A 13,552-nucleotide genomic window follows, 5' to 3' on the forward strand; every position below is an offset into this window, starting at 1 on the left:
CTCATCGAAAAGAAGAACCAGCTTTTGATGAAAAATCATCAAGCTCGACCCACTGGCTCGAACACCGTGCCTGAATCCCATGCGACCAATTCTAGTAGCCATAAATGATGAAAAAATCATCGTGGCCATGGCAATGGGTGGCAAGCCCAACCATAGGCCCAAGGTCAACAGAGCCAAGGCCCACCAAATGGAAGAAATTTGACCTAGAAGCTCCAACCCTTTGCCCCTAAGGCCCCAAACTTCAAGAATAAAGGAAAAACTACCGTTCAAAGATACTACTACATCCATAGAGATGCCAGATTTTTCAGGAGACATCAGCTCCTATGGACGAATAAGTTTTATTCTTCTAGATAATTTTTAGGGTGTTTTACCCCTAGTGGTCGGACACCCCCCCTAATTTTTTAGGTTTATGGTTTAATTTTTGGACAATTTTTCTAAGTATTTGGAATAATTTGTTTGGTTTTGGTTTGTTTTAAATTATGGATAATTATTTTATGGATATTATTTCTTGAATTGATTAATTGAATGAATGAAATTATATTTATGCATGTGACCAATTCAATCAATTTATTTCTAGGTATGTCTAGTGGGGAAGTTAGTTGTTTGGCTGATAGTGCTACCACGCATACCATATTGCGTGAGCGACACTATTTTACTAATTTCTTACCTAAGAACACACCTCTGACAACTTTCTCAGGCTCATCCAACATGATTGAAGGATACAAAAAGGTTGGTATCATACTGTCCAATGGTACTGTCTTAACCATTAAAGAGGCCCTATATTCTCCACGTTTTGGAAGAATGTTTCTAAGTTTTAGAGATATTAGAGATAATCAATATCATATTGAAACCACTGAAGATAATGGTTCTGAATTTCTTTGTATCATATCTTACGAGTATGGCCAGAAGCGTATTTGCGAGAAGTTGGAATGTTTCTCGAGTGGGTTGTACATCACAACCATTCGCGGCATAGAAGCCCACCATGTGGTTGGCCCTGTGCTTGAGTTTCAGAGCACTTTGCTGCTTTGGCATGACCGTATGGGACATCTCGGACGTGACATGATGCGATGTATCCTCAAATCATCATATGGGCATCATTTACCTCCCTACATTGGATTCCTGCCATGCAAAGCGTGTTCTTTAGGGAAGTTGAATACTCAACCCTCAATTATAAAGATTATTCACAACCCTCCTAAATTTCTTCAAAGGATTCAAGGGAAAATTTGTGGACCTATCCAACCAACATGCGAACCATTTAGATACTTTATGGTGTTGGTTGATGCATCGACACGATGGTCAGATGTTTGCCTATTGTCCACATGCAATGCTGCATTTGCAAAATCACTAGCACAAATTATTAAGCTAAAGGCTCACCATCCTGATTATCCAATCAAGTCAATTAGACTAGATAACGCTTGAGACTTTACGTCATAGACTTTTGACGAATATTGCATGTCAGTGGGGATTGAAGTAGAACATCCTACAACCCATGTTCACACCCAAAACGTCCTGGCAGAAGCTTTCATAAAGCGCATTCAATTGATAGCTTGGACTTTGGTTATGCAAACCAAATTGTCGATATCTGCCTAGGGTTATGCAATATTGCACGCAGCTATGCTAGTCCGCCTAAGGCCCACTGCTACCTAACTTCATTCATCGTTATAGTTGGTTACTGGATACGAGCTTGACGTCTCGCATTTACGTATGTTCGGGTGCGCAATTTATTTACCAATAGTGTCGCCACTACGTACCAAAATGGGTCCTTAGAGAAAAATGAGAATATATGTCGGTTATGATTCGCCATCAAATATTCACTATTTAGAACCCTTGACAGGAGATCTCTTTACCGCACGTTTTGCGGATTGCTACTTTGATGAGGCAGTTTTCCCGTCGTTAAGGAGAGATAAGCATGCTAACGTTCCTGGAGAATGCTGCGAATTGTCGTGGTATACTCCCACTATGTCTTATCTAGATCCCCACATTACCTAGTCTAAAATGAATTATATATCTTCAAAGCATGTCAGATGCTTTTATTGATCTAGCTAAGGTGACAAGATCACATATACCTGCTGTAAACGCACCTGCAAGGATAGACATACCCCGAGTACGTCGTAACATTGCATAGGAAGGCCGAACCATCCCCGAAGGTAAAGAGGCCACACTTTCCACGCGGTCGATACATTGACGGCTAGCCAGTCATCTGTTCCAACCCTGAAGCGTGGCAAATCCTTTAGTTCAAAGGATTCATAATCCCGAAAAAAAGAAAATGGCAGCAACTAGTGACCCTAGTTTAAATTCGACAATCGCTCACTCATCTATTCCAAAACATGAGGTTATTCTAGATTACAGTGATGTCTTAGATGAGACAACCCAACCTCTCGAGAATCACTAGATTTCGGTCCACTACGTAGTATTGGATGAGGTTTAGAATCAAAATTAGATGATCGTCGACGATGCATTTTTGTATACAGTAGCTACTGACATCATACTTAACGATGACATTGAACCACGTTCCGTTGATGAATGTCGACGTAGAACGGATTGGTCAAACTGGAAACAAGCAATCCAGGTCAAACTCGATTCACTTGCGAAACGGAAGGTATTTTGACCTATAGCTCCTACTTCACCATATGTGCAGCTCGTGGGCTACAAATGGGTTTACATAAGGAAGTGAAATAAGAAGAATGAAATAGTGCGATACAAAGCACGCCTTGTAGCACAAGGCTTCTCTCATCACCTTGGGATTGATTACGAGGAGAAGTATTCCCCCGTAATGGATGTCATAACATTCCGTTACCTAATCAGTTTGGTAGTTTCCGAAAAAATAAATATGCAACTAATGGATGTGGTAACCGTGTATCTGTATGGGGATTTAGATACGAAAATCTACATGAAAGTTTCAGAAGGACTTCCATTAACTGGTTCAAATAATTCTAGACCATAGAATACTCTCTCTATTAGATTGAGGAGATCACTCTACGGATTGAAATAATCCGGGTGAATGTGGTATAACTGTCTAAGTGAATATTTGACAAGTCAGGGTTATATGAACAACGAATTATGCCCATGCGTGTTCAGAAGTCACATTCCGGATTTGCGATCGTTGTAGTTTATGTCGACAAAATGAACTTCATTGGAACTCCTGTAGAGCTTGAGGAAATTGCCATTCACTTAAAATCAGAATTTGAGATGAAAGATCCTGAGAAAACTTGATATTGTGTTGGCTTAGAGATCGAACATTGTTTGGATAGAATCCTAGTACATCAATCAAACTACACCTAAAAGGTGTTGCGGCATTTTAATGAGGATAAAGTGAAGCCTTCGAGTACTCCTATGGTCATTTGGACTCTAGATGTTAAAGGAGATCCCTACTGTCCCAAGGAGGATGAGAAAGAGATTTTAGAGCCTAAAGTTTCATACCTAAGTGCAATTGGGGCTTTATTGTACTTGGCTCAATGCACTAGACCCGACATCTCATTCGCTGTTAATTTTTTGGCTAGATACATCAATGCGCCCACACGCAGACATTGGAATGTTGTTAAAGATATTTTCCGCTAGAAATGAGCTGCTGCCCCTTTCGATTTTTGAGTTGATTCCCGCCTTATTGGTTACATAGATGCTGGATATCTATTTGACCCACATATGACACATTCTCAAATAGGCTATGTCTTTACCGTTTGAGACACTGCTATATCTTGGAAGTCTATCAAGACAACGCTAGTTGAGACTTCTTCGAACCATGATGAGATCTTCACCCTGCATGAAGCATCGCGTGAGTGCTTTTAGTTGAGAGTAGTAATGGAACATATTTGAAGCACTAATGGTCATACTTCCGTCGTTGACCTTCCTACGATGATCTTTGAAGACAATGCTGCATGTATTGAGCAGTTAAAGAAGGGATACATCAAGGAAGACAACACCAAGCACATAACGTCAAAGTTCTTTTATTCTCACTAGCAACAATAGCATCAGAATATTGTAGTCAAGCAAATCTATTCTCAGGACAACCTGGCCGATCTTTTCACCAAGTCATTGCCCAAGTCTACTTTTCAGAAGCTTGTCCAAGGAATCGATATGTGTAAATTATCTGAGTTGAATTGCTTGTAGTTCTTTTATTTGGAAGTTATGTTTAACTTAAGGGGAGTATCCTGAAGCATACTCACTTGATCTTAATCTACTTTTTTTCCTACGAATAGGAACATTTTTTCCACTGGTTTTTTGCTACCTAATGAGGTTTTGATTAGGCACCCATGCTGGGATGATCATACTCCGTTGAGTTCATTACTTTCGTCTTATTTGACGTTTGTTATAGACATTATGCATATTTCTCACTTTTCTCCTTAGTCTATGGGTTTTCACCTGCCTTAGGTTTTACCATAGCGAGGTTTTGTGAGTTTTACTACCAATGCATACTTTCTTTAAATTTGAGACTCGGATTCACCCGTTGTGCCGCCAACTTCATCAACTGTTCTATCTTATATGTTGAAGATCTGATGTGATGTTTTGTTTGAGTATTTACACACTCAAGGGGGAGTGTTGCAGTCATATTTAGAATATGAATGTGATTGTGTAAATCCTAGTGTATCTAGGGATATCTTTGAATATTCCCTTTAGTAGTTAATATCCTATTAGAGTTTTAATCCTAAAAAAGTAAGGATTTAACCTACCCTACTACTATAAATAAAGGCACAATGGGGTGATACAAACACAAACCTCACAATTAAATCTTTCTCTTTTCTCTCTTATTGCCGCTAGCCTCCCTCTCTCTATTCCCTTAGAATAGTTAAGTTAAAAAGGCCTACAACAATTTAAGATTTTTTTATTGGATGATATTATATCGGTATCAAAAGTATTCATAAATTATCATTTAAAAGTTAAAACTTTTATTTCTTGGCATTAAAACAAAGCTACCCAGCCCAACATTCTTGACTTTTCGTAATCAGGCTATTGAGCATGGGCCGTAACCAAATTATTGTGGCCTACGATAAAATTGGCCTTGTGAGCCAAAATTCTTAGTAACTTTCTAAATATCTTCATTGTACTTTAGGTTAATTTTAGATTGTCTTTAAATGAAATGCAAATCCTTAGTGGAATGTCACTTAATAAAATTTGATTTTTTGAATGTTTTGTTGTGTTGGTCTTAGTAATGCACCAATCATAAATCATGCAAATTTATTTTTATTTATTTTTTGAAGAGCGGGTCCTACAAATATTAAATGAATTAGAATAAACATATGAGTTTGAGCTAAAGAAAATTTGACATTTACCAATTAAGCCTAAAAATTTACATTTGATAATTTTTTATTTTTTTGACAATGGAGATGCTCTTAAGCATGCAATCTCTCAACAGCTTAATATATAACCTTGTCCCGACTACACAACTAGATATGGACTGGACTATTATTTTTTATTTTTTATTTTTAAGAGCCAAACAAGAATAAATTGTTGAGACCATTTATATTGATCTTCTGCTGTCACAAGTCTTGGAAGCATCCAAGAAGATGGTTACTTCGAGTTTCTTGCTCATAATATTGGGGTCCCGACGATAAACTTGGATGAGAAAATGATGCCCTATCAGTCAATTGCACTTCGAGTAAATTGTCCAAATTTTTCCAATCTATTTGTTGATTGCTGTTATTGTTGTTGCTCCTGTCGTCCTCATAGTCTTCAGTGCTGAGATTATTGCTATTCAATATGTTTTCTTGGGTGACAAAGCTTGTTGAAATGGTTGGGCTTTCTAGTTGAGGAAGTTCCATGAGTTGGTTACCCAAGAAAATGTTGTTCGAAACGAAATGATCTTGCTGATCTGAACGAAAAGGTTGATGGAAACCTTGATTGGGGTTGATCAGCATAGCCATAGGCATTTCACTCGAGAAGCTTGAAGATGAAGGATGATCTCTGACATAGTAAGCATGCTTCCAAGCTTCAAAACCTTGCCTGTGACTAGGACTTGGCTTCTTGAATGCCCGACATACAACCCATCCTTCTTCCTGCACGATCATAACCAGGCCGGATTTGTTAATTTGCAAATTAACATGCGTGTGTGTAAAATATATATTCATATAATATAAAAATTCAAACTACGTATGTAAACACATGTTATTTACTGGTTTAGGGTTTAATGATGGCATCTCTCTCTAATAATAAAGTTTTTCATATAATTAATATATTAATATTGTCAATTTCTCGATCAACTGAAGAAAAATTAAATAACAAGTTAATCGATGGACGATATTGAAGAACATGCCTGAGGGGGTGCATGTTCAGAAGTTTGGAGTCGATATTCATGCATGATCCAGTCGGTTTTGTTGCCGTTAGGTGCTCGTCCCTTGTAGAACACCAGGGTCTTCCTCATTCCTATAATGTTGTTCTTTGAAAGCACTGCCTTATCTCTTCCTGTTGCCTTCCAGAATCCAGCAGCTGTGGCTCTATTTGTTCGAGTTCCAGTCGGGTACTTCTTGTCTTTGTGACTGAAGAAGTACCACTCATTCTTTTCACTGTAGCCCAGCTTGCATCTCGCTGTACCATACAATACATACATATATAGTTATCAGAATGCATCCATATGCTCATAATCTTATGCGATGTCAATAACAACTCTTTTGTTTAGCCATTGATGACAAAGAGTAGCATTTGTGTTTATGTTGTTTCTATTATGTTATAATTTTGAGGAAAATGCATGCCGCATGCACGATAGCACTTTAATGCTAGCTACCATAATGTCAAGTACTATATAAAAGATGAAATTGACTAATCAAAGAGGAGATAAAGTGCAATATGTTTTTGGTTAGTGCTTAATCATTCTTTAATTAGTTTCATCTATTCTTTTTGTGAATGCTAGCTATACAGTTTGGAGTGCAAATAGCTAAAATGAAGTATTAAATCGCTATCTATTTTGTTTCGTTTTTTCCTAACAAGCATCAACGGATTCTTCCAATGTTGTTTTCATTCTGCACGTTGCCATATCCAATAGTATGAACACAGAAACCCCCCTTAGGTACATATCTTTTTGTGCCATTTCGAGGTCAAACTGCAAACGTTAAAAATAAGTTGGTTCTTAAAGTACCTTGTATGTCCCATGGTTCGATTTTGTATAAGTCAATGTCAACGATGACATCTAGATCAATTTGTAGTGAGTTGATCTTTCTTTTCAGGTAGTAACCCACAAGTTCCTCTTCTGTCGGGTGAAATCTGAAGCCTGGTGGAACACAAGATTCCATCTCCATTACTAATGGTCTTCTAGACGCACCTGCATATCATGCAAGGAAGTATGAGAGAGAGTCCTTATAAGTATTCTCTTGACTAGCTATATATGTGCATGAGTGTGTGTGTGTGTGAGTGTGTGTGTTTATATATAGTCCACAATGTAATTACCAATCTTATTAATTATAACAATGTAATGCGGTGTTATTAACTTTAACTTTATCATAATCATATTAAATGTGAGATATTATACTTGAATGTGATTGTATTGCACTACTAATGTTCAAAATGATACCAAATGCTTTATATTAAAGGATGCCAAAGAATTGCCCTATATATATATATATATATATATATATATATATATATATATTCATGATTACATGAAATAAAAAGAATCATATGATACATTTTTTTCTTAGGACTGCCTCTCGAAGGCTATGTTTAGGTAAGAAAGTTTTCAGTCTTAAAGGATTTACAAATGTTATATAAAAAAGATTAGAAATGTTCTCCATGATCATTAGAAAGACATGTGAAGGGGATTTACAAATCCTTATATGGAAAGTGTCATTTGTAAATTCCTCTTACATGCCTATATGATGGCCATGATTGTCATTCTTAATTCTCTTTGTCTAATATTTTGTAATTCATTTCTTTATAACTTGACCTTAAAAGAGATTTGAAAATTCATTGCCCAAACATAGTCGAAGGGTTCTTGTAATTGGTGGTGGTGCATGTGCTTTTGGCTATTTGACTCTTAATTTGGAGGGATATTGAAGAAGAAATTCTGAAAGTCGTGTGCATGATATTTAAACCCTATGCTATATAGTAGCTAAGTATCTAGCTAGTAATGATGACGATTTCACTTGTGGGAATTGTTAGTGGTGGTGCATGTGCTTTTGGCTATTTGACATTGCGGAAAAGAAAGAAATCATGACAGAGGATTAGTAGTGGATTGGAACCCACCACGCTAACATTGAAACATAGGATTATCCCAAAATTAAGCTCATAAGTAAATTTGTTTTCATTAGTTGCATGGAGTAATTAGGCACAAATATATATTGAACACAAAAGTTGGCCGAAAAGCTTGACTTTGCTGGCACAAGCATGTTATATTTCTTTGAGTGCAGCGCACTCCCTGCCTGCTACCTCCTGCTCGACCGAATTCCTTAAATACAATTCATTTCATACCCAAACCACGCTAACTACACAATCAAAACTAATCAATAAAAACCAATATAATTTTTTCATTAATTACCGTAAGATTATTAAAACATTGACCTACATTTAGTACAAACAAATCATCGATCGATCATCCATCACACAAAATGTGAATTTTAATTAACTGTAAATGTAGATGCATTACACAAACGCTAGTAATTTCATCTGTAAAAAGGAACTAAGAAATTAAAACAATTTTAGCAATATATATGTTGTAAAATATATATATAGTTCTGCATGCAACAGTGAGATTAACATATGCATGAGCTGAATTATATCATGCACACAGGAAAATACTCACAGGATATCAATAAAACTGTTGCTGCAACTGCCTTCTTTGCGCTAAGAAAAGAACTTGTAAGAGATCAGAAAAGGAAATACTCAAGGATGATATATGAAGACGTAAAAAAGAATGGAAATATTGAAGATGTATGTATTAGTTGGATCCGGTGAACCCTAGCTTGAGAGAGAGAGAGAGAGAGAGAGAGAGAGAGAGAGAGAGAGGGAGAGGGAGGGCTTCTGCAGTTCTGTGAAGTGAATATTAATTTGTTGCTGAAGAGAAAGAGAGGCCAATAAATGTATTTATAAACATGGGTCAGCTGCTCGATGGTGATGAGATGAAGATTTAGATGAAGAAAAGAGCTAGTTAATTGTAATTAGTTTAAAAACAAGAGATATGGTATATATGGAATTAAGAGAAAGAGAGGAGAGGGTACATAAGAGTGGTAATGGTATTGATTGCGCATTGGCTTTGCGCGTGGGGTGGCAGCTGAGAAAATGAGATGCAAAGCTTGTGTTTGGACGGCGTGAGTGTGACACCATGTTTACACGCCACCCCCGCCCACCGCAATTTTGTGTTCTAAGATTTTCCGCATATAACTATATATTATATATATTATTCCCTTAACTAAACTAGGTTTGTAGCTTTAAGTTTTAACAACATTCACTCCCACATTATCTCTTGACTTTACCATCTCGTCTATTTGTTATTTATATATATAAACATTTTTCAAATCCCCATTGAGAAAAAAAGTTTATCAGTTTTCAAAATACATCACTATATATATATATATATAGATGATCAATGTATGGTATTGGAATACAACAGAAACATTGAGATGTTAATTTAGAAACAGAGAACTCCTCCCACCTAGGAGAGACGGACAGTGTGGTGATGGGACGGGTCGCGCTTAGGTGTTGTGAGATGCAATTAGGGTTACTCTAGTTTATCTTTAAAATAATTTAATTACTCAATACATACTCACTTGTAATTAAACTCGTATTCATTTAAAATTAAGACGTTTTCCACATCATTAATCTGAGACTGATCAAATTTGTTACACAACTTGTTTTTTTTCTTTGAAAAAAGAAAAGAAAAGAAAAGAAAGAAAACTGGTGGTAAGCCACGGTTATTCACCATTTTCGAAGCCAGAGAGGCTATGAGGAATTAAACAACTTGTTGTCTCTAGCATTATTCCATCTTCATAAACATTTCCGTTTTTATTGAACTCGCCAAATATTTGCCAATTTTTTAGATTACAATTAGACAATTACTTTTATACTTCATTTATGATTCTTATAATTAGTTACTTATAATGATATCTTGTCTGGCACTAAACTAGATGTTACGTTTTTTCCCGTTAAAAATGAGTGATTTATGTCATATTATCTTTTACATATATATCACATCGTCACATTCTTGCCTTTCACTATCCATCTCCTCCCTCCCTATCGAGTCTGTTTGGTGTGCCGCCCTTGGCCATTTGGTACCATTCATCTGCTGCCACATACACAGCCCTGGCAGACTTCCAACCTGTCCAAATCAAATATATAGCTAATCATATTAATTTTTAGATTTATATCTACCAGATGAGTCCCCCCAAAGTCATCCATCACTCTTCGATCACTAAGTTAAGGTTGGATAATATATCATGGGCTAAACCATTCTAATTGATTAATTGACACACAAGGGAACAAGAACAGCCTTTCCTTATTTATTAATAATCCAGTGCTTCGTGATAAGTACTGGGTTGAATCTATATAGATACAACAAGAAAATTGTTTATAGCATGATTCAGGTAAAACCCTTTCGTGCCCTTTGCAGCTATTTCTTATCTTGTTAATATTTGTTTGTAAACTAACATTAAACATTGTTTAATTTCTGTTCGAAAAGGTTTCCTTGGATTTTACAAAGTCTTTAATTTCCCGGATTTACATATTGTCCTCTATCTCTGTGTATATGCAATGTGGACACGTTGTCGGGAGAAATTTTTCCTTGTGCCCGTAACACAAGCGGTACACCACGTGTTATTATGTAAGTGGTCAAAATTTTTATTTTTTATGTTATCGATTTTTAACACAAGAATCTCACCACTTGTATGGAGTCATGTGGTGTACCATCCTGTATTTCGGGTACATTGAAAAATCTCTCCATTATCGGACAGTATGCAGAGAAAATTTTCATTGTGACCGGAACACGAGCGGTAAACCGCGTGTTTTTATATAAGTGGTGAGAAATTTTATTTTTTAAATTATCAACTTTTCAACACACATATCTCACTAATTATATGGTAACACGTGATGTACAATCTTGTATTCCAGTTACACTGAAAAATCTCTCCGGTATGTAGTTAATAACTATACTTTCTTTTGCTCAAGGTGCAGAACCATGGGACATACAAGCTATACTCTTTTGTGCTCAGGGAGCATTGCAACGGAAGAGACAAAAGACTTTAAAATAGACATTTTATATTGTTTGTTGATGGAAAAATTCTCTAATGGAATGATGTATAGTATCATTTTTGTCGGAAAATGTAAATATACATCTTTAGAAAATGAGCACTATGAGTAATTATGAGAAAAATAAATGAGATTTCAAATTTACATATTTTTAGAGTAGAATTCACATTCACATTTCTTGAAGGTGCAAATTGAGATGTAAATGTGGTTTTGCCGTTTCAGATTTGCATCTGTTTACTGAAGACATTCTTAAAGGGATTATTTTTTTGGTAAAACCTCAAAGTCAATCCTGCTCCAATATTGTTGTAATGGGAAGTGACAAAAATATAACTTTATTAAAAAAGAAGAAAATTACAAACAATCAAGGGGGACATAAAGTCTAACCCAGACTACGATATATAGCAACCATAACAAACAAAACCTCCAACAACCAATACAAGATATAACAAGGCCAACAAAAGATAACTTATTTGAAGTGGTAGTTTGGAAGTTCTACATAATCACGATGCTAATACGACAATATGAAATCAGAAGGAGAATCCCACCAACCACATTGAATAGAAGAGGAACCATGATTTGCAAAGGCATCAATGACTTGATTACCTTCCCTATAAATGTGAGAAGACCAAAAATGCATTTTGAGAAATTCATGCAGTTAATTCCTCCACTCCCCTCTCAACTGCCAAGGAACCAATTATGGAGAGCGCAAGAAGTCAAGAACCAAAACAGAATCAACTTCCAACCAAACAAAATTTAATTTCAATCTCGAACCGAAACTAATTCAATAGCTTTAATAACCGCTATTAACTCCGCCCCAACAGAGCTAGGAATCTCTAGGTTAGAACAAAAGGCTAGAAAGAACTAGCTTTTGAATTCCCGAAACAAACCACCAGCATGACCGGAACCACTCTTCCAAGCGCCAACAATATTTTATCTTAACTCAACTATGATTGGGAGGAAGCCAACACACCTCTAAAATAATGAGGGCTCAACGAGGCCTACATGTAGCACCAATCCTCTTCAATACACATAAATCGCGAACAACATTATTCATATAACCAGACCCAATTCTATTTGTATAATGGATCTGACCAACAATAAACTCAAAGCATAAGAAACATGAATAGTAAGTCCTTCATGCGGAGCTTGGTTTTTTAAGTACCATATACACCATATAGTACAAACAAAAGCTGCAAACCACAAATCCCGTAATTGTGAACTCCTATCCAAGGCCAACCTAGGGTGAAAACGTTTTAATAAGGAGCCATGAAGTGTACCCAAACCAAAAGCATCCCAAATATGCTGCCAAACTGACATGGTAAAAGTGCATGTAACAAAAACGTGCTCAAAAGATTCCACGTGCAAACAACATAAAACACATTAAGATGCCATAAAATGCATCTTTGCAGCATGTCCTCAGTCAAAATACGATAGAGATTCTAGAAAGAATAAAATTAGAATAAATCAATCTCCCGCACCTAATAACCTGCAAACGAGGCCTTAAGAAATGATATCCATCGCGGGAAGAGAGCTTACCTGAAAGGAGAGGGCTCCCAAATTACCGCATCAGATCCTTGGCCAGTCATGGAAACAGGAACATATTTCCTAAGAAACTGACAAATTACAGGGAAGTGCAATGAAACATTGGAGGAAAAGACCTAACACCCTCCTCAATAAAATTAGCTACCTTGGTCTCAAGAATATCAACACCCTCCCTTCTGACACCATTTTGATCAAGCAGCGGTGATCCGACAAAATTATCTTTTCAAAAAGAAATTTTTGTATTGGAACCCATTAATATCACGATTTAATTATAAGTGTGAGATTTTAAGTTCAAATTTTGTGCATGGTGGGAATTCGAAACCACTTTATTTCTCCATCTCCTTAATGTAATATATCTATGTATGAAAAAAAAGTATAATTCCATATGGGTGAACTTTCCATCTCTCTCAACCATAAGGTAAAAACTACTTAATTACTCAATTACAACGCACTACTCATGATATGAGCTCTTTTAAAATTCTTTATGTACAAAATACTTCTACTTACAAGCACTTACGAAAAAAGTGTTATTATCACAAACATGTTAAAAAATTTATTAAAAGTTCAAGTGCTTTTTGAATAAGTATATGAAAGTTCTTCTTGAGAGGCACCTAGCAGGTTATTCTCTAGAAAAATTTCTAACCTATTCTCCAAAAACAGTTCAAAAACGTTTTTAGCCTTTCAACAAGAATGTCAAACATCCCTAAAGCACAAGAGGGTAACGAAAGAAGTACTTGGTTATTTTTATAGGAAAACTAATGAAAAGAGTTTGAAAACTTTTAGTTTTAACGATAAAGGCAAAATAAAGGGTAAAGTGAATGGTACCATGATTGACTTTTTAGTGTAA

The 13,552-nt window shown here is 36.1% G+C and overlaps 1 protein-coding gene across 1 annotated transcript; it reads right to left on the bottom strand.

The window, feature by feature from the left end:
- Positions 1 to 5,239: 5,239 nt before the first annotated feature.
- On the bottom strand, positions 5,240 to 8,978 carry LOC103443874 (NAC domain-containing protein 30). The gene is made up of 4 exons (XM_008382770.4): positions 8,726 to 8,978; positions 7,067 to 7,249; positions 6,248 to 6,519; positions 5,240 to 5,990 (listed from the first exon to the last, which is right to left on the bottom strand). Exons 2-4 carry the CDS (start codon positions 7,224 to 7,226, stop codon positions 5,475 to 5,477), a joined length of 948 nt encoding a protein of 315 aa, XP_008380992.1. The 5' UTR covers positions 7,227 to 7,249; positions 8,726 to 8,978; the 3' UTR covers positions 5,240 to 5,474.
- Between the last annotated feature and the right edge of the window lie 4,574 nt (positions 8,979 to 13,552).

This window comes from Malus domestica, chromosome 05 (genome assembly GCF_042453785.1).
Source record: "Malus domestica chromosome 05, GDT2T_hap1".
NCBI classification, from domain to species: Eukaryota; Viridiplantae; Streptophyta; class Magnoliopsida; order Rosales; family Rosaceae; genus Malus; species Malus domestica.

Excerpts from the sequence above, each read along its gene's own strand:
- LOC103443874 (XM_008382770.4), bottom strand. The coding sequence starts at position 7,226 with ATGGAGATGGAATCTTGTGTTCCACCAGGCTTCAGATTTCACCCGACA. Across the intron at positions 6,520-7,066 it reads CGAACCATGGGACATACAAG|CGAGATGCAAGCTGGGCTAC; the intron begins GTACTTTAAGAA and ends TGTATGGTACAG. Across the intron at positions 5,991-6,247 it reads CTGAACATGCACCCCCTCAG|GAAGAAGGATGGGTTGTATG; the intron begins GCATGTTCTTCA and ends ATGATCGTGCAG.